General features: G+C 38.8%; 2 protein-coding genes across 2 annotated transcripts in view; both read left to right on the top strand.

Moving 5' to 3' along the window:
• SFT2D2 (SFT2 domain containing 2) overlaps nt 1-23,635 on the top strand; it is an 842,470-nt gene that overhangs the window by 338,847 nt on the left and 479,988 nt on the right. The gene's annotated exons all lie outside the window — the stretch shown is intronic.
• Nucleotides 849-14,730, top strand: LOC309649332 (lymphotactin-like). Its single transcript, XM_082439261.1, has 3 exons — nt 849-4,893; nt 6,718-6,832; nt 7,736-14,730. Exons 1-3 carry the CDS (start codon nt 4,833-4,835, stop codon nt 7,896-7,898), a joined length of 339 nt encoding a protein of 112 aa, XP_082295387.1. The 5' UTR covers nt 849-4,832; the 3' UTR covers nt 7,899-14,730.

Genomic DNA, 23,635 nt, shown 5'->3' with positions numbered 1-23,635 from the left:
GGAGCACCAAGACCCTGTCAGTCACATGGCTCAGAAGAAAAGAGAGAAAAAAAGAAAGAAAGAAATAAGATAATATAAAGTTATTAAAGTAAAAAATAAAAAAAAATTATGAAAAATAAAAAATTAAAAACTAATTAAAAAAAAGAAAGAAAGAATGAAGAGCGCAACTAAACTAAAAAACAAATCCGCCATTGATAATAGGAGCTAAAAACTATAAAAAAAAAATGACCCAAAAGCAGAAAAGAAAAAACGGACACACAGAACCCTAGGACAAACGGTATAAGTAAAGTTATACAGACAAAGTCACACAAAGATATATACACATACACACTCACAAAAAGAGTAACAGAAAAAAAATATAACTGTATTTAAAAAAAAGGAAGATAGCAACCAAATCAATAAACAAATCTACCAATGAGAATAAACTCTAAATAAATACTAAACTAAGATAAACATAAAACCAGAAACAAATTAGATGCAGAAAGAAAACCCCAAGTCTACAGCTGCTCCCAAAATCTGCCACCTCAATTTTGGCATGATTCGTTGTCTATTCAGGTATTAAAGAGATGTTGGGTGCATCAAGTTGATGGTGGAGATTTAATCCGCTGCTCCTGAGGCTGCTGGGAGAAATTTCTCTTTCTTTTTTTTGTTCGCACAGCTCCTGGGGTTCAGCTTTGGATTTGGACCGACCTCTGTGTGTAGGTCACCTGAGGGCATCTGTTCCCTGCTAAGACAGGACGGGGTTAAAGTAGCAGCTGATTAGGGGGCTCTCGCTCATTCAGGCGGGGGGGAGGGTGGGGTATGGAATGCGGGGCAAGCCTGCAGCAGCAGAGGCTGGCATGACGTTGCAACAGCCTGAGGTGCACCGTGTGTTCTCCCGGGGAAGTTGTCCCTGGATCACGGGACCCTGGCAGTGACGGGCTGCACAGGCTCCCAGGAGCGAAGGTGTGGATAGTGACCTGTGCTTGCACACAGGGTTCTTAGTGGCTGCAGCAGCAGCCTTAGCATCTCATGCTTGTGTCTGGGGTCTGCGCTGATAGCCATGGCTCGTGCCCATCTCTGGAGCTCGTTTAGGCAGTGCTCTGAATCTACTCTCCTTGTGCACCCTGAAACAATGGTCTCTTTCCTCTTAGGCGGTTCCAGACTTTTTCCTGAACTCCCTCCCAGCTAGCTGTGGCGCACTAGCCCCCTTCAGGCTGTGTTCATGCAGCCAACCCCAGTCCTCTCCCTGGGATCTCACCTCCAAAGCCCAAACCTCAGCTCCCAGCCCCCACCTGCTCCAGCGGGTGAGCAGACAAGCCTCTCAGGCTGGTGAGTGCTGGTCAGCACCAATCATCTGAGTGCGGGAATCTCTTCTCTTTGCCCTCTGCACCCCTATTGCTGTGCTCTCCTCCGTGGCTCCGAAGCTTTCTCCCTGCCACCCATCTCCGCCAGTGAAGGGGCTTCCTAGTGTGTGGAAACCTTTCCTCCTTCACAGCTCCCTCCAAGAGGTGCAGGTCCTGTCCCTATTCTTTTGTCTCTGTTTTTTTTTCTTTTGCCCTACCCAGGTACGTGGGTAGTTTCTTGACTTTTGGGAGGTCTGAGGTCTTCTGCCAGTGTTCAGTAGGAGTTGTTCTACATGTAGATGTATTTCTGATGTATTTGTGGGGAGGAAGGTGATTTCCATGTCTTACTCCTCCGCTATCTTGGAGGTCTCTCTGCTATATTTATTATTAGTACTTTTGTCCTTTAACCTTTACACTAGAGTTAAGTGGTTAACGTACAGCAGAGCATGTAAATACATTAAACAATACATGGGGAAAAAAAAGTCTCTGGTTTTCACTCATGAAAATGTGCTACACCAAAGGATTTTTGAGCAGAGAAGTAACATATTACTTACATTTTGACGTGATCAACTTTGTCAGGTTGGAAAACTGACCAAAAGAAAGTAAGGGTGCAATTAGGAAAATCAGTTAGGAGGCTGTTGGACGAATCTAGGTAAGAAGTGATTGTGGCTTGAAGTTGGGTCTCTTGGGGTGGTGGGAAGGGTTTAGATTCTATTTTGAAGACAGAGAGACAACAGTATTTTCTGACAGATTGGGTGTGGCATGTAAGAGAAAGAGAGGGGTCAAGGATGAGAAATATTTGTTCTAATATCTTTCAACTTGTTGTCAATCAACGTCCACACATTAGCAGATTATGCCCATTTTGTACTAGGTTTCTATATTTTTGTTGGTTGCTTAATTCTTCTCCATCAGAGACTTTAGTGTATGCTTGGAAAAACTGAAATGAATAATTCATTCTCAGAGTTTAAAAAATTCTCTTTCAAAATGCTAAGTAAAAATTCAGCCATTGGTCAATTTGCCGATTTGACTATAAACATGAGAGGAAGACGTAGGCACAATATTCTGGCTTTATGTTTTTAGATGTTCATCCTTTACTTAATGTACAATCATTATAATGTTGGTCTTTTGAAAAGAATTCATTTATTCAAAAACCCTTTGATGAGTGACCACTATGTAGCAAACATTTTGCTAGTGCCAGAGACCCAGACAGCACTGAGGCAAATTCCCTACTCTCAAGGAGCCTGCCATCTAGTGGAAGATGCAGAAATGTAATTGAGTAGGAGAATAAAATGAGATTAGTGATAGAACAGTGGTGGCTAGAAAGTTCCAAGAGGTCGTTGAAGATGGCACAAGTTAATTGTATCTAGAGAATTCAGAAAAACTTGTAAAAAGAGGAGGAGTTTACAAATAATTATGTAGGGAGCTGAGATGGGCATTCCAGATAAAGGAAGCAATATGTTGGGAGTAGAAAAGAGAATGGCCCATTTGGATGATCACACAGATGTTTGTTAAGGCTAGAGGTTTTGGAGCATGTGCATGAATGGTGAAAGATGAGTCTTGAAAGAAAAGCGTGTTATATCTTGAACACCTTTATTTATGACAATGTGAGGTTTGAAATGAATCCTGTAGGCAATGGGAAGTAGCAAAGAGGGTCTCAGCAGGAAAACAAGTTGATTAGATTAAGGCTTTAGAATGATTATTCTGGCAAGGCTGTGGAGGATACATTGGAAAGGGAGGAGACCCAGGCTGGGGGAATCAATTGGTCTACTGCAGTAGTCCTAACAAGGAGTGATGAGGTCCTGCCTTGAGCAGTGTGAAGAGAGAGGAGAAGACATATAGAAGAGCTACTTTGAAGGTATACTTAGTCCAGCTTGGTTGAGAACAACATATGGGTGACTAGCAATGAGTCTAAGATGATGCAAGTAATCTGTATTTGGAAACTGAATAGATGATAACACATTATTCCATGTCAAGGAGTAATAGGAAGAGAAGCATTTTGAGTGGAATTGTGTGTTCAGAGTTTAAGAACTGATGGTGTAGCTAGGTGGAGACAACTAAAAACTATTTGAATTTCTGAGTAAAATCTGGGTGGAAAATTAAATGCCATTAATGAAAAGTATCTTAGAGCTTAACCTATAATTTTCATAGAAATATAGGAATTTGTTTTCATATCCTTAATAGCAATGTCAAAAACTTTTAGCTATATGTATATTTAATCAGAATGTTATTTTCATATCCCTGAATAGTAATGACAAAACCTTTTAGCTACACACATAATTAATAAATGCATTTTACACATACCTATATTAAACAAAATAAGACAAAACCCCAAAGAGCAAATTGAGTGACAGACAGGTTGTCTTGTAACCATTACAGTGAAACACTACTGGAAGCATTGCAAATGGAAATTACATTTTGGGAAGTATATATGTCAATATATTGCAAGAGTTATAAAGATGATCATATGATTTTGCCTCATAATCCTACTCCTGGTGATTAGAAGCAAAAGATTCAGTGTATTTAATGAAAATTTACTTATAGATGTGGTTTACATAACAATAAGTTAAAAGGGAATGGTTTAATGTGCCTGTGTATGTGTTTAGTCCGAGTAGAAAGATGAAGATTATGAAGAAACATGGCAGCATATTTACATAGATGTAAAAACAGTATTTATAATTGTCACGACTCTGCAAAACATGTATACCCATAGAGACTCATTGAAAAACATTAAAAATGAAAACAGAATACTAAGATTACAGATAATTTCCTTTTTCTTTTTTCCAAAATTTTATGTCAGGACAACTTTTCAAAATCTTTTAAAAATGTATGTATTAAGTTAAAATAAGGCAAACCCATGCAGATAGACAGGCTCCAATCATCATTATTGAAATGTTTCTTGGGTATGTGGGGAGGCTGGTGTAAAGAAGGGGGATCACCTGAATGAGGGCAGAGGAGAGAAATAAGAAGATTAAGGCAGAGGAGTGAGGAGCTCAGGGAAGCCACAGCATCCCTTCAACTCCCTAAGGCATCACTGGGCTTAGGATCCACAGTGGTGGAAGCCTCATGTCACAGCTGATGTTACACGAGGCAGGAGGGGGAGATGGACCACAGTGACCACCCACCTTGTTTCCTTTACACTGTCCCTGTGCTGGGCCATGACACTGGCATGGCCTTGGGGCATGTGTGCAGTGGAAGGTTTGAATTTAGACTGGTGGCAGGAGATAAGACAACTACGTTTCTTTTGTGCACATATTTGGTTTCACGGACACATTAACCACAGGAGGAGGAGAAAAGGCCACAAGGTGTTGGGTTAGTATGAGTGGGGACAAAGGAACTTTTTTTTTCAACCAAAGAAAACATCAGTATTGCAAAGACTTTCCGTGATTCCACACCCATCTCGAAAGCCCCCCTCTCACCACAGGAAGTGCGCTGATCACTGGAGGAATAAAAGAGACTGAAAGGATCAGTTCCTCAGCCTCTCGCGCACAGCTCAGCAGGACTTCAGCCATGAGACTTCTCATTCTGGCCTTCTTCGGGATCTGCTGTCTTGCTGCATACACTGTGGAAGGTAAGTCAAAAGCTTATTTATGAGATAAGGAGCATCTACGTATGCAGGCAGTGGCCACACGTTTTGGTTTTGACTCAGGCTTTGACTGGAGAAAACTTTCTCCGAGCTAAACCTCAGGCTCCCCATGTGCAAAATGGGAATAATTTGACTCTAGGAGACTTTGTAGATTTTGAAGATAAAACTTGGTTACAATCTGGGCTCCTATTTTTCACAACTGGGTGATTTGGGGTAAATTTCTTCACCTCTCTGTGCTTATGCTTACTTATCTATAAGAAGAATGTTATAACTGATATGCTTACCCGTGATTAAAATGAAATAAATCTTATGATCACTTATTAGGTTTCCACACAAGTCCTAACTTCTTGATTAATGTTAATTGTGGAATGCTGATGACGATTGTATATACCTTTGAAGCTTTTGCCTATTTAATATTGATCTTGATAAATTCTCGAAAATTTTGAGAGTTCACAAAGTGGGAATGAGCTAGATCGTTTATGTTCTGAAGCAAAACAATGTTTTCTATGAAAACAAAAATGACTGGTAGCTCATAACTTTACACCCAGGAAATCAATTTTACATTAAGTGTGTAGGAGAGTCTATTATTACTGCTATGAATGTTGTTCCTGCTGATGATCAATTTCTTGAGTTTATAAAAGACCATAAGTGCTAACAAATATCAACGTCTTATATACAATCAAATAAACCTACAAGACATACCCAGATGAGACTTAGTTATACTGAGACTTACATGAGCATTCTACACATATTTCTTAAAAGATCACTTTTTCCCAGCTGGTTGGAGTATATTTCTCCTTGTGTCTCTGGCAACAAGAGGGAATATCCTTTGGGTATAATTAATGTTTCAGTTAACTCTCCTTTCAACCTCCTAATCAGTAGACTTATTACTTAGACTAGAATATCTGAACCTGATCATGGATCCCAAAGTTGTCCATAAATAGAGATGGCAATGTCTGCAACTCCCTGAAATTGTGCCCCAAATTAAAAAAAAATATTGATGAAGCCAAAACTTTAGGCCAAATGTTGTTTTAACCATGGCTGGCTGGCATTTGTCTGAGAAAACAGGCTGCCATTTGGTAGAAACCCATGTACGGGTAGGGGAAATAAGACTGAGGAAGACTGTAGACACTTGGGTATTTCCCTCTTTCACTGCATTCAGAGACAGTTCAGCATTAAAAGTAAGTTGGCAAATGTAGAGGGTTAAGAATGTGCAGGCTGGATATTTGTGTGATGGAGAGAAGGAGAGCTGAAGAGCAATGGTAGTGAACACCTGGCCAGTTTCATGTTTATAAAAAGCCTTCTGACCCCAGCAACACTATAGTTCAAACTTCATCATCGTTGGATATTATTTAAGATGCTTTTTTGCTGAATATTTCTCTGAGAAATATTCTCTGAGAATACTTGCTTCCCTGAGTAGCAAATGCCAGTCTCCGGCTTAGGAGTAAATCAGCACTTAGAAACCCTTTTTAGACTTTAGAAAACCCTTACTATTATTAACTCTCCCAAGTTATTTTCCCTTCTCCAATGTAAGATGTTCTCTAAACTTAGAAAGTTTAATCCTTCTGGGACATTTCTATTGAGGATGAGTATTTAATGAACTCCTTCCCTTACATATTTCACATTTTACCATTTAAAATGAGGACACCTTTATTTATTCAGTCAAAAATGAGCTACCTCTCCCACATTTAGTGTTGCCTTCCCCAAATTATTCTTTATCAGATCACTCTTTATTTTATTTACAACACTCTAACATTCATAGTATTAACAATTGTATTTTATTTTTGTTTGCTTGGTTTTCTTTACCAGGTGTGGGGTCTGAAGTCCCAGACAAGACCATCTGTGTGAGTCTGACTACCCAGCGACTGCCAATTAAAAAACTCAAGACCTACACCATCAAGGAGGGCTTCATGAAAGCAGTGATGTGAGTTGCTCTCCCCCAAATCTGGGCTTGATGGAACACAGTATATAGAAATGCTGCCCTCCTCAGGAAAAATGTCAACAAGGAGGAAATCCTCAACGTAGCCAATAGTCTTTCTGTTTTTCCATATGAACCATGTCTTTATGTAGCCCCAAACAATGTTTATGACAAAAAATTGGCAACCAAGTGAAGAATATCACCCTCCTTTCTGATTTATATGAGCAGAAGAATCTAACTGGGAACCAGATGAATAATATGCTCAGTCCTGAGGGTTAGGTTTAGAGCGGGCTGGTTCAGATCAGGATTTGACCGTAGAGACACACTGGTGTGGGATGCCTCCCTTCCCATCCTCCCCCTTCCCTGCCTTTCTCTGCCCTTATGGTGTGCTGGAGTAGAGTGCCATATTTTATCAGTTGCCATATCTCAAGGAATAGTGTCAACAACTACCCTACATGGTACCATTCTCTTTCTAGGATCTCATTTTCAGAATAGTAACTCTTCCCAACACACAATTGCAACTTTACCCCCAAAACTATGATAAAGAAATCACCTTTTACCCAGAAAATAAGATGAGTGTGTTTAAATTTGAAAAAGAAGATGATATGTAATAATTGGACTAGATGACTTCAAATGTCCAGTTTAATTACATCACCTGGTAGCAATGATGAGAAAAGGAGCCTGCAGTTTATGCTGAACCAGGGATCTGGCTATTACCTGGAGCTATTTCTCCTTTATGGGAAAATAGATTGCAGAGGAAAGATTTTCATTTATATCCTCCTGAATCTGAAAGACTGTTTTGTCCAGTCATTTCTGCACAAGATCTCTTATATATGATCTGATCTTAACTTCTGGTTCCAAGGCTTTGAGAATGTGACTAACTTTGTCTACCTTTTCTTTGCATTGCAGATTTATTACCAGACGTGGCCTTAAAGTCTGTGCTGATCCACAAGTTGAATGGGTGAAAAAAGCAGTCCAAACAATAGACAAGTCCAGCAGGAGAAATGTGAGCCAGACCAAGCCTACAGAAGCCCAACAATCCAACAATACAGCTGTGACCCTGACTGCGTAGTGACCCTCTGGCATCTTGTCCCCTCACTAACCAGCCAGCTCATTTCCCTTTAAAGCTCATGGACTAATTACATTATGTTCACCTTTTATAAAAGTGCTGCATGAGTCAAATTATTTTTTATATTTTTATTTTTTGTGTCTTTCATATTAATTTAGATGGTCTTATTAATAAATATTTATTATTAAGAATAGTCCCAAAGTTTATTCATTACATATTGGGAAAGATAATACATAATTTGTGTTCTATTTCTGTCCTAACTGTACTTCATTGGTGGTATCCATGATGGGAGAGATTTTGGTCAGTGTTTATCAGAGATGAAAGCTATATTCATCATTCTTAGGTTCCAGAGTAAAATGATTCTCTACACATGAGTCATAGTTGACACCTGTGATAATGACAATTTAAAATCTATTTCAACCTGTCTTCATAATGGAGTTCTTTTTTTATGGAATAAGCAAGAAAATCATCCAACAATTATTGGGTACCCATACTGAGGGTTCACTACTCAAAAAGTGGCTTCATTCAAGTTTGATCTGGAGCAAATTCTCATACCTCTGTGCTTCATTTGATCTCCTGTAAAAGAACGAAAAAAATATATCTTGCCAGTTCTTTCATTTGCCAAAGTAGCAAGGATTAGACTTTTGATGAAAAGATACTTTATTCTAACAAAAATCAGTTCTCCTCAAACTGGGCAACGATCTCACTGTCTTTCTGTGATTTCCGTAATTGTCACTACTCTAGTTATCATACAAGTCATGCTTTTTTTTTTTTTTTTTTTTGCCAGTAAGGTTTTAACATCCCAAACTGTCACCTGGAACATTTTTTGAATGTGATCACAATTTGCAGTAAAGTTTTAATTAAAGTTACTACATCTGGTCACTAGACACCCCAGACTCAGGCCCTCCTGTTCTTATTAAATTGCTAATTTGATTCATGTTTAAGACTCTACTATCCAAGTAGCTGATGATGTACCCGTTCACTTCTATCTGACTTTAAATAGTTAAGAGCTGATCAGACCTTGATAACTTCAAGGGAAGAGAAAGGACTAACTGTTTTCTAGTCCTAAGGGGACACTCAACAATGTCAAGTATTTTTAGAGTGTTACCTGAGGGCAATTTGTTGGAATCAGCTTACTTCTAATCATCCAACTAGTGAAGCACAGAGGAAACCATTAAAACACTGCCTCATAGTGAAAGGTGGGGTTATCTACCCTTCCTCATTGCTATTTGCCCACAATAATTTTCAAAGCTGGTTTTTAAGAAAACACTGAGAAGAAAACACCTGTTTTATGAGGGGTGAAACATAGCAAAGTCAAGTCACAGAAGATGAAAGGAAAGTTTCCTGAATAAACATGTACTTACATTTCCCAAATGTCTCCCAAACCCTAGAGGTTTTCTTGAGATAATAATAATATGACATGTGGAAGGACATGGGTAAACACATTTTACTAACTTGGCACATTATCTAAGGCGATGTGATGCTAAGTGGTTTCAACCAAATAGTGCACATAAATTTTAACTAATTGACTGGATGTGTTGAATCATTTAGGTAGGACCTGTGTCTACTAACTATAATGCTGTGGTTTAATGGATTTCAATTCAATTCAAAGAAATAATCTAAGAAGAAGGGATCTCAAAATATTAATTTTTTTTAGTGGCTGGCGACCCCCCTTTTGTGCTCTTGTGGTGTCTTATACTTAACTTTAACCTAAAACTTACCAATTTATATTGAAATTGCTTATTTGCCTGTCTGTGCTTCCCCCACCCCAATCCTGCAATTAGACTGGAAGCTGCTTGTGTGTATTATTACACCAGGTCCCCAGTGCCTAACATAGAACTGTGTGTGGGGAGTCAATTGACATTTGTTGGATGAATGGGAGGAATAACATATATTACATTATTTCCTTCATTCTACTCTTTCATATTTCTAAAATTATATATAACACAAAATAAACTTTATTAACAGAAAATTCAATTCAGCAAACGTTTTTGGGTACTTGCTATAAGACAGACACTGTGTTAAGCTTAGTATACAGCAAGATAAGTAAAACACCACTTCTGCTCTCCAGGAAATCCCAGTCCAGCGGATGACACTATGATGTAAGAAAACCAATTGTAGTCGAGCGTTTGAAACAGGTAATAATATGGGCATGCTCAAGAGAGAAGGGAATAATTATCCTGAGAATGTTCTCTAAATTTTTTTCTGAATTTATATATAATTATGAATGACTATTATTAATAAGAAATGGAGGATGCATCCTAAGTTGGTTTGAAGAAAGATGTTGTCACATATTTCTCTCTTCTCTAGGAAATTCTTCCACTGTGATTGTAATATTTGTAGAGTCTTCTATTCTTTCCTAGATATTTGATGTAACAATACAGTGAGTATAAAACTGTTACTGCAATTTAATTGGTGAGAAAATTGAGCCACAGAGAGCTTGATTGTCTTGGCTAAGAGCATACAGTTATTGAGAAACTGAGCCTGATCTCAGAGAGCAACTTTCTGTGATATCTCAGCCTCAGGAAGGAGAGTGATAATGTGCAAGTCTTCTTAGAGTGGGCATGATGTAGGCAATCTCTGAGCAGGGCCACATTACCACCAGTCTCAGATTTTTAAAAATAAATTAGAAGTATTTGAAGACTATAACAAGTACTTCCCATTTGACTTTTTCTATGCAATTATTTAAAAATATTTTTATTTTATCAAAGTAATACATGAACATGGTCAAAAGTTTAAGTAGTACAAAAAGAGTACTAATGAAAATGGATATTGCCCTGCCCTATTCTTCCTGTTTTCTAACCTTCCTCCTCACAGACAACTGCTTTAACTCTTTTAAGCTGATGGTTCTTCTGATAGTCACCTTCAAATCACCAATGTTTGGTCACCATTAATTCCTGGGCTATCAATTTTGGGTATTGTTTGTGGCTGCCTTTATGATACATGAAGATTTAGTTCGCTTCTTCCATTCTCTGCATATAATTATGCCGATATTTTAATTATCTATGTTTATAGATTTAGGTAATGTACCTATCATTTATTTTTTATTTTGTCAACTGTGGACCATACTTCTTGACTTTCCATTTTGTAATATTGTTCTGTTGTCTATAGCAAATACTTAAATAGTTTTTACTATGTAACCAGCACTATTTCATTGATTTGCAAATGTTAAGACATTTAATCACATTATAGACCTCAGTTAAAGACAAAACACCTAAGACATAAACTATTGGCTTGTGTTGGATAGAGTTCAGATTTGAAGCCATGGAAACCTGGCTCCAAGTTCATGCTCTTGACCACTATGTCATGCTGCCTTCCTCGCTTTAGGATCCAGTTTCCTGAAGACCAAACCATATGTAATATACCCATGAAAAGTCTACTAAGACCTACATAATATCTTCATTTAACCAACCTAATTAATTAATTAGCTCATTCATTCAGTAAATATTTGTTGAGGGTCTATTATATGCCAGAGGCTGTAACCATAAGCAGAACAAAGCCCCTGCTTTCACAGAGCTTACATTCTGATAAGATGTGCCTTCTATTCCTTACTCCAGGGTATTTATTTGTTTATTTATTTATATTTATTTTTTTATATTGAAGTATAGTTGATTTACAATGTTGTGTTAATTACTGCTGTACAGCAAAGTGATTCAGTTTTTTACATATATGTATATTATATATGTATATATATATTCTTTTCCATTATGGTTCATCACAGGAGATTGAATATATTTCCCTGTGCTATACAGTAAGACTTTGTTGTTTATCCATTCTATATATAATAGTTTGCATCTGCTAACCCCAACCTTCCACTCCACCCCAGGGTTCTTTTATCTACTTACTCAACCAACAGATTCTTATTGAGTGCCTAACGTAGTTCGGACGCTTTGCTGAGCACTGGAACGCAGTGGTGAAACCAGACACAATCCTCACCTTCAGGGAGCTTACACAACTAAGCAGACAATTTCAACAATACTGTAACCTGTGATGATAGGGGAAGCAGGGAGTGTGAAGTTTGGGCAGACAGGAGCAAACCTGTCCAGGTCTTAGCAGGTGGAGAGGGTCAGGACAGGCTTCCCCTTGAAAATAGCTTTTAACCTGAGACCTAAAGAATGAGTCAGTTATCGAGGAGAGTTCAGTGCAATCCAGGCAAAGGAACAAGCAACACATAAAAAGACCAGCAGGCGAGAGAAATCCAGATGCATTAAGGAAATGAAAGTAGTTTAATATGACTGAGAGACAAAGCTAAGGTTTGACAACAAAGAGAGTGTGAGCAAAACGTGAGGTTAGAGAGATGGAGGAGATCACCAATGGCTTTGTCTGCCAGATGGAGGAGTTTTACTCCATCCTAAAGGTAGTGGGAAATGCCGCTGGCTGCCAGGTGGTAAACGGAGTGCAGAGAGGAAGACAGGAGCTGGGAAGACAGTTGGGAAGTGGCTCTGGGCCTGATAACTTTTGAACTTGGCCTGGCATGTTGTGACACATTTTTCCTTTTCCTCATGGTTTTTTTCTGCTTAGCCCGGGAGCATGTTAACAATGCACAATTGCCTAACTCTGGCTGTGTAGCCCCGCTGTACATGCCAAATGCCTCAGACCAGCAAATCCAGTCACTGCTTCTTTGGATGTGGGGAGCCAGGTTTGGGATGGGAAAATATTGCAATTATGGGACTTGCTTTATTATTTACACTTTTTTATTGGCTGAGCTAAGATTGGATCTGTGGAGCCAAGATTGAAGCCAACCACCAAGAGGAAGGAGAAGGCAGGGTTGAGAGGCAATAAACTTGATATCAGTTGGGTTTTAGACATCCACAGACCAATCATTTGGGGATTTATTCAATTTTCTGAATATTTGTGAAGCAACTGCAGAGTACAAGGAGCACAGAATCTAGTCTGCTATCATAAAGCCCATGATCTCATGGGGAGAAAGTGCAGTCACCAAAGCCATTCCCACTTGAATGTTCCAAACAACTTAGCTCAGGGCTCACCTCCTCTTAGAGACCTTTCTGATGTCCCCAGCCTAGGTGACACCCCTCTCATGGGCCCACTCAGCCCCTGGGCTTCCCTCTACTATCATTCATATCACCCTGAAATACAAATTTATTTTTCTTTACTTTCTATCTTACTTAGTAGTCAGGGTAGGGACTACGAATTTGATCTCTGTGTACCTAGTACCTGGTATAGTGCCTGGCACATCATAGGCTTCCAATAAATTTTTGTGGAATATACACTACATTATACGTATCTGTACATTAGCAGTTATCATAAAGAGCTATAGGAATGCAGAAGAGAGAATATTTAAATCTGTGCTGGGAAAGTTAGGAAAAGCTCTGCAGAAAAGGTGATATAAAAACTGTACCTTTAAACCTGAGAAGAAAAATGCCAGGATGAAACAGTAGGGGTGGACACTCCTGCCAGAGGGAAGTGTGCGAATGAGAAAGCACAGAGGCAGGTAAATCAAGGCCTGTTCAGGGAAACTGCTCATTTCTGGTGGGGTGGCTGGCGTATAGAGCTCAGAAATCACAGAGGAAAGGAAGCCAAGGCTAGATTGAGATCACCCAGAGTGCCATGCCAAATGGTGTGGTTTTAAATAGAGGGTCCCAGGGAGCAGCATAATAAGATTTGACTTGGAGGAGGGCAGAAAATGGTTGAGGGTGGAGGGGAATAGTGAAGTGAACACTGAGTCAGGTTGGAAAAGATGCGTCCAGCCTGGAGGATATGGTGGCCTGAATTAGGTTGTAGCAGTGAGGGGCCTGAGACAGAATTAGAATGGCTTGGTTATCAACTGGATGTGGAGAATAAGTTAGTTTGAGGAGTTGAAACTGCACTGAGGTTTCCAGCTGGGGTGGCTCGTTAAGAAACAGCACAACTGATTGGTAAGATTTTAGTCTAATTTCTGGTGTGGTTACTAATAGACTCTGAAGAAAATAAATAGTACCAAGGAAGAGATGCAGAGAAGGAGGAGATCTGAAAGACTAAAAACCTGATTATCAGCCTTAATACTCAAGTAATTCAGACTTAAAGCCCAAACTACATTTCTATCCCTGTTTGACAGACTCTCTTTTTACAAGGATGAGGTAAAAATAAGACTGAATATCTGTGAAACACTTTATGCCCCTTGGCGGAAAAAGGTACATATAAAGGGAATACAGTATCCACTGGGTGAGTCACCAGCGTTATTTTAAGAGGGATTTGTCACATGGCAGTGAGAAGCAGAGAGGAGCAAAGATATGAATCCATAATGAGAGAAAAAAAGAAATGAGGTGAAAGAAAAGGTTTGAGTGGGAGTTAGGAGTGCCCAAGCATGACAGCAAGGTGGAGTCTGATGAGAGAGGTCGAGGGAGAAGGTCAAAGGGATTTTTTTCTTTCTTTGGGAGGAAGTAGTAAAAATTGGGACAGACTGCTGAGAGTGCAAAGCCAGAGCAGTGACCTGGAATTATTATTTTGGAAGCTAGGAAGGAAATTTAGAGGAATATCTGCTGAGAAAAAGTTGCCCCCCACCCCTGCCTCCCCCTTCAATCCTTCCAAAAGAAATTTCAATCAAATACAAGTGATATATGTTGATTTCCTTTCACACTGTGTTGCCTAGAGTAATTGCTAAGGTTGTATAATTTGCTTCCTCCTGAAACTTGTGATTTCTCTCATCAAGGTGGAATTGCTGAATGAGATATTTGGGAAGAAGTTTCACATTATAGAGTAAGGAAACAAAAGGCCACATGGCTAGACTGAGATGATCTTAACCAGAAACACCAGATGCTGTATGAGGGAAGAGTGGATTCCCATTTCTCTGAAGCCTGGGTAAGGGAGATGGGTGGGTGGAGAGATCGATGGGTGGGTGGAGAGATGGATGGGTGAGAGGAGTATTGGCAAATTAACCTGTCATAAGCAGCTGGTGAAAGAGGAGAGAATAGTCATGTGCTCTCTCTATCTTTCTCTCCCCTTCTTGCTCTCTGGGGAAGACACTGGTGTGGTAGTTAGAAGTGTAGCTCTGCCTGGTATACATTTGTATATTGGCTTTACCACTTACTATATAGGTGACCATGGGGAAATTCTTCAATTTCTCTGTGCCTTAGGTTGCCTCATTTATAAAATTAGAATAATAATAGTGCTGACTTCATAGGATTATTGAGAGGGTCAAAGCACTTAAAACAGAGCCTGGCACATAGTGAAGACTCAATAAATGATAGATTTTATTATCCCTAGTGGATAGGTTGGGATGGGAGGTGGTAAAATGGAGGGTAGATAAAAAAGGGAATAGATCAAACATCTATAAGATTTCCTGTATGTTCACATTTACTGGTTGATACTTCTGTCTTCACCATTTAGGTAAAGCTAGGTTTAGTTTTCTATATTTTCTAAATAATTGCATTTAACTCATCAAGTCATAAAGTGTTCTATGGAATATTTGTACCATGAGAGCCTCCATTTAAAAAAAGGTACTATAGTCAAATGTATTTAGGAAATGATCATACCATCCTCCTCCTTTTGGAGAATCACAGTGACATAGCTTGTCAAAGTCTCTGAAAAGTACTATGAAAAAGACAGCCATTAAACCTTACTTAGCTCTGTGTGCCAGCTAAGAATTGTCACTTGCCATCTGCCTCTACAAGAATTGTCACTGGCCACTGCAGTTGCTGACCTTGAACACACCCCGAAAGGAGTTCAGTGTGGAGTTCAGTGTGGAGATCAGGAATGAGGCACTCTGCTCTGAGAAAAACTGGCAGAACAGGCCTTCAGATAGATATTTTCAGGAGATTTTATGAGCCCAAATTCTTGCATCTTCTCATATCCAGAAAAACACTAAAATCATTAACGGAGACATCTGCTCCTTGTGACTAGCAACAAGCCTCTGCCAAAATGTGTGCCTGATTGTATGTATCCCCCTTCACCAAACTCACATATATGCTGACCCCCCAACCCCACCTCTTCAGAGCAGTTTCTCAGAGCTATCTGAGAGGCTGTCTCCCAGGCTATAGTACTTATTTTGTCCCCAATAAAACTTAACTCACAATTCTCATGTTGTGCATTTTTTTTTCTCAGTTGACAGGTGTTTCCTCAAGTTAACCTGAGTACAAAGCTTCTTTCCATATACCATTGATAAACATCCCAAGAACATCTATTGAACATAAATTCCTCAAAAGATTGGAGACCAAGTATGTCTCAGATCCATAATCCCAAAAGAATAAAACCGTAATCCATCAATAACATCAACACAATCAGAAAAAGGAATTTACTCCGTGTTCCCTCACTTGTATCTCTGTAACCTGTTGGAGCCTGGAGTCCCATTTTTGGAAATGTCTGGTGTTCTGGAGTGTGTTGTGTGTGTGTGCGTGTGTTCATATAAGGTGCTCACAGACTCTTTGGTTTCTTTATATTGTTAATTAACCAGGTACTGCCTAAAGTATCTACCTACTAGCACTCACTGAATACCTACTATGAATGAGAGGTCATGCTAAGTATCAATACTTTGGGGCCAAAGTAGATATGTGAAGGGTTCTAAACTTTCCTCTTTTGGTGGCTTTGCTTATGCTCTTCATTGTGCCTGGAGAGTGACATTCTTTCTCCTCTTTCTCTTTCTCCAATCATCAGTGTTCATCCCGGGTACCACTTTCTCTAAGAAACCTTCCCCTCTCCTTCCAACTGGATCTGATCTGTGGCTTCTCTGAACCTTCAGGACTTTCTTATGACATTCATTTTACTCTGCTATGAGTTGTAGATATTTATGAACTACTTATCCCTCAAAAAATTGGAACCTTTGGCAGGAGGGACTGTGTCTTATTCGTCCCTGTATTCTCTGTAGCACCAATAACAGGGCTTTCCCATCATCTGAGCTCAACATATAGCTGCTGAATTAGAACTACTAAAAGAAACATAAGACAGAGTCGCCATCACTTAAGGTATTTAGTATGTAGTTGTGGAGATAATACCTACACATGAGGATGTAATGATAACAGAAGATAGAGGTGAATGATAACTGCCTAGTTAATGGAATGGATGGAGGATGACAGTATGTTTCTTTCAAAGAATAAACTCCACTTGACTGGCAGTGGCTGCCTGACATTCTGTATTGGGTGCAATCTTGAGGCTACTTCCTGGCTCAGTGGAAAGAGTGCTGTGATCAGTTACTGATATCTGCCGTGTGTTATAAACTCACTAGTGGTGGCATGCATTTAGATGATTTGATGATGCTGGTAAGGTCAATGGTGTACGGGTTTCAGAGAAAGTGCAGGTTACTGTGGGTTGACTGGAGTAAGTCAAGGAAAGCTTGTAAAAAGACTTCAACCTGGCCATGGAAGATGAGTAGCATTTAAAAGCCAAAGGAGAGGAGTACGATGGGTGGCTGAGACCATCTGGATGGTCTGTATACGTGACTGAATCCCGTTAAAGCCTTTATATACATTTTAAGGTTCTGGCGGCCAGTGTGGAGGTCTGCTCATCTTGCGGTGCCCAAGACAAGCCTGCTGTGTGGCTGACAGGGTCTTGGTGCTCTGGCTGGGTGTCAGGCCTGAGCCTCTGAGATGGGAGAGCAGAGTTCAGGACATTGGTCCACCTGAGGCCTCCCAGCTCCATGTAATATCAAACAGCGAAAGCTCTCTCAAAGATCTCCATTTCAACGTGAAGATCTCCATCTCCAGCTCCACTCAACGACCAGCAAGCTACAGTGCTGGACACCCTATGCCAAACAATTAGCAAGACAGGAACACAACACCACCCATTAGCAGAGAGGAGGCCTAATATGATAATAAGGTCACAGACACACCAAAACACACTATGGGATATGGTCCTGCCCACCAGACAGACAAGATCTAGCCTCATCCACCAGAAAACAGGCACCAGTCCCCTCCACCAGGAAACCTACACAACCCACTGAACCAACCTTAGCCACTGGGGGCAGACACCAAAAGCAACAGGAACTATGAACCTGCAGCCAGCAAAAAGGAGACCCCAAACACAGTAAATTAAGCAAAATGAGAAATACACAGCAGATGAAGGAGCAAGGTAAAAACCCACCAGACCAAACAAATGAAGAGGAAATAGGCAGCCTACCTGAAAAAGAATTCAGAATAATAATAATAAAGATGATCCAAAATCTTGGAAATAGAATGGAGAAAACAGAAGAAACATTTAACAAGGACCTGGAAGAACTAAAGAGCAAACAAACAATGATGAACAACACAATAAATGAAATTAAAAATTCTCTAGAAGGAATCAGTAGCAGAATAACTGAGGCAGAAAAACGGATAAGTGACCTGGATGATAAAATATTGGAAATAACTACCACAGAGCAGAATAAAGAAAAAAGAATGAAAACAATTGAGGACAGTCTCAGAGACATCTGGGACAACATTAAACACACCAACATCCGAATAGTAGGGGTTCCAGAAGAAGAAGATAAAAAGAAAGTGACTGAGAAAATATTTGAAGAGTTTATAGTTGAAAACATCCCTAATATGGGAAAGGAAATAGTCAATCAAGTCCAGGAAGCACAGAGAGTCCCATGTAGGATAAATCCAAGGAGAAACACACGAAGACACATATTAATCAAACTATCAAAAATTAAATACAAAGAAAAAATATTAAAAGCAACAAGGGAAAAACAACAAATAACATACAAGGGAATCCCCATATGGTTAACATCTGATAATTCAGCAGAAACTCTGCAAACCAGAAGGGAGTGGCAGGATATATTTAAAGTGATGAAAGGGAAAAACCTACAACCAAGATTATTCTATCCAGCATGGATCTCATTCAGATTCAAAGGAGAAATTAGAACATTTACAGACAAGCAAAAGTTAAGAGAATTCAGCACCACCGAACCAACTCTACAACAAAGGCTAAAGGAATTTCTCTAGGCAGGAAACACAAGAGAAGGAAAACACTTACAATAACAAACCCAAAACAATTAAGAAAATGGTCGTAGGAACACACATATCAATAACTATCTTAAGTGTAAATGGATTAAATGCTCCAACCAAAAGACATAGACTGACTGAATGGATACAAAAACAAGACCTGTATATATGCTGTCTACAAGAGACCCACTTCAGACCTAGGGACACATACAGACTGAGAGTGAGGGAATGGAAAAAGATATTCCATGCAAATGGAAATCAAAAGAAAGCTGGAGTAGCAATTCTCATGTCAGACAAAATAGACTTTAAAGTAAAGACTATTACAAGATACAAAGAAGGACACTACATAATGATCAAGGGATCAATCCCAGAAGAAGATAAAACAATTGTAAATATTTATGCACCTAACATAGGAGCACCTCAATACATAATGCAAATGATAACAGCCATAAAAGGGGAAAGCAACAGTAACACAATCACAGTAGGGGACTTTAACATCCCACTTTCACCAATGGACAGATCATCCAAAATGAAAATAAATAAGGAAACACAAGCTTTAAATAATACATAAAACAAGATGGACTTAATTGATATTTATAGGACATTCCATCCAAAAAAAAAAAAAAAAAAAGAATACACTTTCTTCTCAAGTGCTCATGGAACATTCTCTGGGATACATCATATCTTGGGTCACAAATCAAGCCTTGGTAAATTAAAAATAAATTGAAATTTTATCAAGTATCTTTTCCAACCACAACACTATTACACTAGATATCAATTACAGGAAAAAATTTGTGAAAAATTCAAACACATGGAGGTTAAACAATACACTACTTAGTAACCGAGAGATCACTGAAGAAATCAAAGAGGAAATCAAAAAATACCTAAAAACAAATGACAATGAAAACAGGATGACCCAAAACTTACGGGATGCAGCAAAAGCAGTTCTAAGAGGGAAGTTTATAGCAATACAATCCTACCTCAGGAAACAAGAAACATCTCCAACCTAACCTTACACCTAAAGCAGTTAGAGAAAGAAGAACAAAAAACACCAAAGTTAGCAGAAGGAAAGAAATCATAAAGATCAGATCAGAAATAAATGAAAAAGAAATGAAGGAAACAATAGCAAAATAACAAAACTAAAAGCTGGTTCTTTGAGAAGGGAAACAAAATTGATAAACCACTAGCCAGACTCATCAGGAATAAAAGGGAGAAGACTCAAATCAATAGAATTAGAAATGAAAAAGGAGAAGTAACAACTGACACTGCAGAAATACAAAGGATCATGAGAGATTACTACAAGCAACTCTATGCCAATAAAATGGACAACCTGGAAGAAATGGACAAATTCTTAGAAAAGTACAACCTCCCGAGACTGAACCAGGAAGAAATAGACAATATAAACAGACAAATCACAAGCACTGAAATTGAGACTGTGATTAAAATCTTCCAACAAACAAAAGCCCAGGACCAGAGGCTTCACAGGCGAATTCTATCAAACATTTAGAGAAGAGCTAACGCCTACCCTTCTCAAACTCTTCCAAAATATAGCAGAGGGAGGAACACTCACAAACTCATTGTATGATGCCACCATCACCCTGATACCAAAACCGACAAAGATGTCACAAAAAAGAAAACTACAGACCAATATCACTGGTGAACATAGATGCAAAAATCCTCAACAAAATACTAGCAAACAGAATCCAACAGCACATTAAAAGGATCATACACCATGATCAAGTGGGGTTTATCCCAGGAATGCAAGGATTCTTCAATATACATGAATCAATCAATGTGATACACCATATTAACAAACTGAAGGAGAAAAACCATATCATCATCTCAATAGATGCAGAGAAAGCTTTTGACAAAACTCAACACCCATTTATGATAAAAACCCTCCAGAAAGTAGGCATAGAGGGAACTTACCTCAACATAATAAAAGCTATATATGACAAACCCACAGCCAACATCGTTGTCAATGGTGAAAAACTGAAACCATTTCCACTAAGATCAGGAACAAGACAAGGTTGCCCACTCTCACTACTATTATTCAACATAGTTTTGGAAGTTTTTGCCACAGCAATCAGAGAAGAAAGAGAAAGGATTTTTCCCCCATATTTTTAACATCTTTGTAAGGTATCATTTATATACCATGAATTTCATCCATTTAAAAGGTATAATTTTTATAAAAAATTTATATATTTGTGAAAGCATCACCACAATTCAGTTTTAGAACATTTCCATCACTCCCAAAAGATCCCTCGTTGCCATTTGCATTTAATTCCTGCTCCCACTCCCAGTTCCAGGCAACCACTAATATGCTTTCTGTCTTTATGGATTTGCCTTTCCTGGACATTTCATATAAATGAAATGTTACAATATGTAGTCTTTCGCATCTTGCTTTTTTCACTTAACATTGTGCTTTTGAGGTTCATCTATGTTGTAGCATGGAACAGTAGTCTATTCCTTTTCATTGCTGAATAGTATTGCACTGAATGAATATATCACATTTTGTTTATTCAACAATTGATGGACATTAGTCATTACTTAATGACTAATATGAATAATACTCTTTTGAATATTTATACATGAGTCTTTGTGTGGACGTATGTTTTCATCTTTCTTGAATAGATACCTAGGAGTGGAATTGCTGGATCTTATTGTAAGTTTATATCCAACATGTTAAGGAAGTGAAAAACAATTTTCCGAAGTGACTGTATCATTATATATTACCATTAAATGATGTGTGGGGATTCAGGTTTCTCCATATCCTCACCAAAACTTATCATCTTTTTTATTGTAGCTATTCTAGTAGATATGATGTAGTATCTTGTCATTTTAATTTGCATGTCTCTAATGACTAATGATATTGAACATATTTTTATGCAATTATTGGCCATTTGTATATCTTCTCTAATGAACTGTCTATTCAAATCTTCTACTGAGTTTTTAAGTGGTTTACTTTCTTCCTCGTTATTGAGTTATAAGTGTGCTTCATATATTTGGGACACAAGACCTTTGTCATATTTATGCTTTACGAATATTTTCTCCTAATTTGTGGCTTGTCTTTTAATTTCTTAAAGTATCTTTTCAACCATAAAAGTTTTAAAATTTGATAAGGTCCAACTTATTATTTTTTATGGATTGTGCTTTTGATTTCACATCTAAGAACTTTGGGTTCTTTTTAAAGGTAAATCTAATAGGATTTGATGATGGATTGCATGTTGGGTATAAAAGAAAAGAAGAGTCAAAGATGACTGATCCTTTTGTTCTGGGCAATCAGAAAAAGTTTCCATTTATTGAGTGAATAAAGACTGGAGAAAGAAAAAGTTAGGGAGTGGGAATCACAAGTTGTTTTAACCAAGTTAGATTTAAGGTTTTTATTAGACATCCAAGTAAGGATGTAAAGGAGACAGATTTAGAAGCTTAGAGTTCAGCTGTTTGAGATAAAACTTCGAGTCATCCTCATAAATATGGTATTTAAAACCATGGCCCATGTGATGTTACTTAAGGAGTGAATGTGAGTAGAGAAGAAAAGACTTCCAAGGACTGACTTTTGGAGGACTTAAAATAATAGCAGTCAGGGAGAAGGGAAGAAATCAGAGTGGAGATTGAGAAGGGGCATTAAGTATGTTAGATGAACCATGAGAGTGCTGCTCTGGGGGACATGTGAAGAAGCTGTTTCAAGAAGGGGTGAGTGACTAGTCAAAGTGTGCAGATACATGAGGGCAATAAAACTGAAAATTAGTTAATGGATTTGGCAACATGGAGGAGGCTGGTGTTATTGATAAGAACAATATAAATGGAGTAATGAGGACTCAATCTGACTAGAACAGTGAAAGGGAGAATGGAAGGAGAGAAAGTGGAGTGTGGTTAGGAACAACTCTTAGCCATAAGGAAGAGATTTCCCATAATGAATAGCACAAAAATGGATGGTAGCTGGAGGGAAATGTAGCACCAAGGGAGGTACTACCTTCCTTCCCTCCCTCCCTCCCTCTCTCCCTCTCTTCCTCCCTCTCTCCCTCCTTTCCTTCCTTCCTTCTTTCCTTCCTTCCTCTCTCCTTCCCTCCCTTCCTCCTTCCTTCCTCTCTTCCTCTTCTCCTCTCTTCTTTTCCTCCTTTCCTCCCTTCCTCCCTTTCTCTCTCTCTCTTTTTCTTAAATATGGGAGATATTACAACAGAAAGGAAAAAATTAATGCAGGAGAGAGAGGAGATAATTTCAGAAGTGAGATTCCTGAGAATGTGAGAGCTAAGTTCCAGTGAACAAGTGTCCATAAAAAGGAACATGGATGGTTGATCCATTGTAAATGAAAAAAGGTAGAGTTTATAAGGATCATTGTATATGGGTTGGTAGATGTGGTGATGGGAGTGTGGGGAAGCTTGCTTCTGATTGGTCTTATTTTTTTCATGGTCACCAGCTGAGATGAGAAAGGAAGGGAAAGATACTGTTAGTTTGGGGAGAGAAAAGAAAGCATAAAGTTGACATTTAGAAGAGTTACTGGACTAGAGAAATATGATGAAATTGAAGGAGTGAAAAAGAAGTAAAGGAGTTTTGGTGTATGTAAGGGAGTGATAGTAATGATAGACTATAGAATCTAAGCTGGAAGAGAGCTAAGTGAGTACCTTAGGAAGGGATAGCCAGTGGAGAGGTAGTTAAGTCAATATATTTGGGGTCATAGTGGAGTGGGGTGAAAGAAATGTTGGAATCAGGATACTAGAATGAATGAGATACAAAGATAGGTTATGATGGCCAGGAAACCAGCATAATGGGTGAGATGTCATAATTAGGGGATGACAGTATCTAGGGTATGGTCATGGACGTAAGTCTCAGGTATGGTGTAAAATATGGGAGGAGAGTAGGCCAGTATTTGAGAAAATAGTCCTC

The sequence above is a fragment of the Balaenoptera physalus genome (assembly GCF_965194825.1).
Source record: "Balaenoptera physalus genome assembly, chromosome: 1".
Taxonomy (NCBI): domain Eukaryota; kingdom Metazoa; phylum Chordata; class Mammalia; order Artiodactyla; family Balaenopteridae; genus Balaenoptera; species Balaenoptera physalus.
Note: the sequence above shows the minus strand (reverse complement) of the source record. Positions and strands in the feature narration are given on the sequence as shown.

Excerpts from the sequence above, each read along its gene's own strand:
- LOC309649332 (XM_082439261.1), top strand. The coding sequence starts at position 4,833 with ATGAGACTTCTCATTCTGGCCTTCTTCGGGATCTGCTGTCTTGCTGCA. Across the intron at positions 4,894-6,717 it reads TGCTGCATACACTGTGGAAG|GTGTGGGGTCTGAAGTCCCA; the intron begins GTAAGTCAAAAG and ends TTTCTTTACCAG. Across the intron at positions 6,833-7,735 it reads GGCTTCATGAAAGCAGTGAT|ATTTATTACCAGACGTGGCC; the intron begins GTGAGTTGCTCT and ends TTTGCATTGCAG.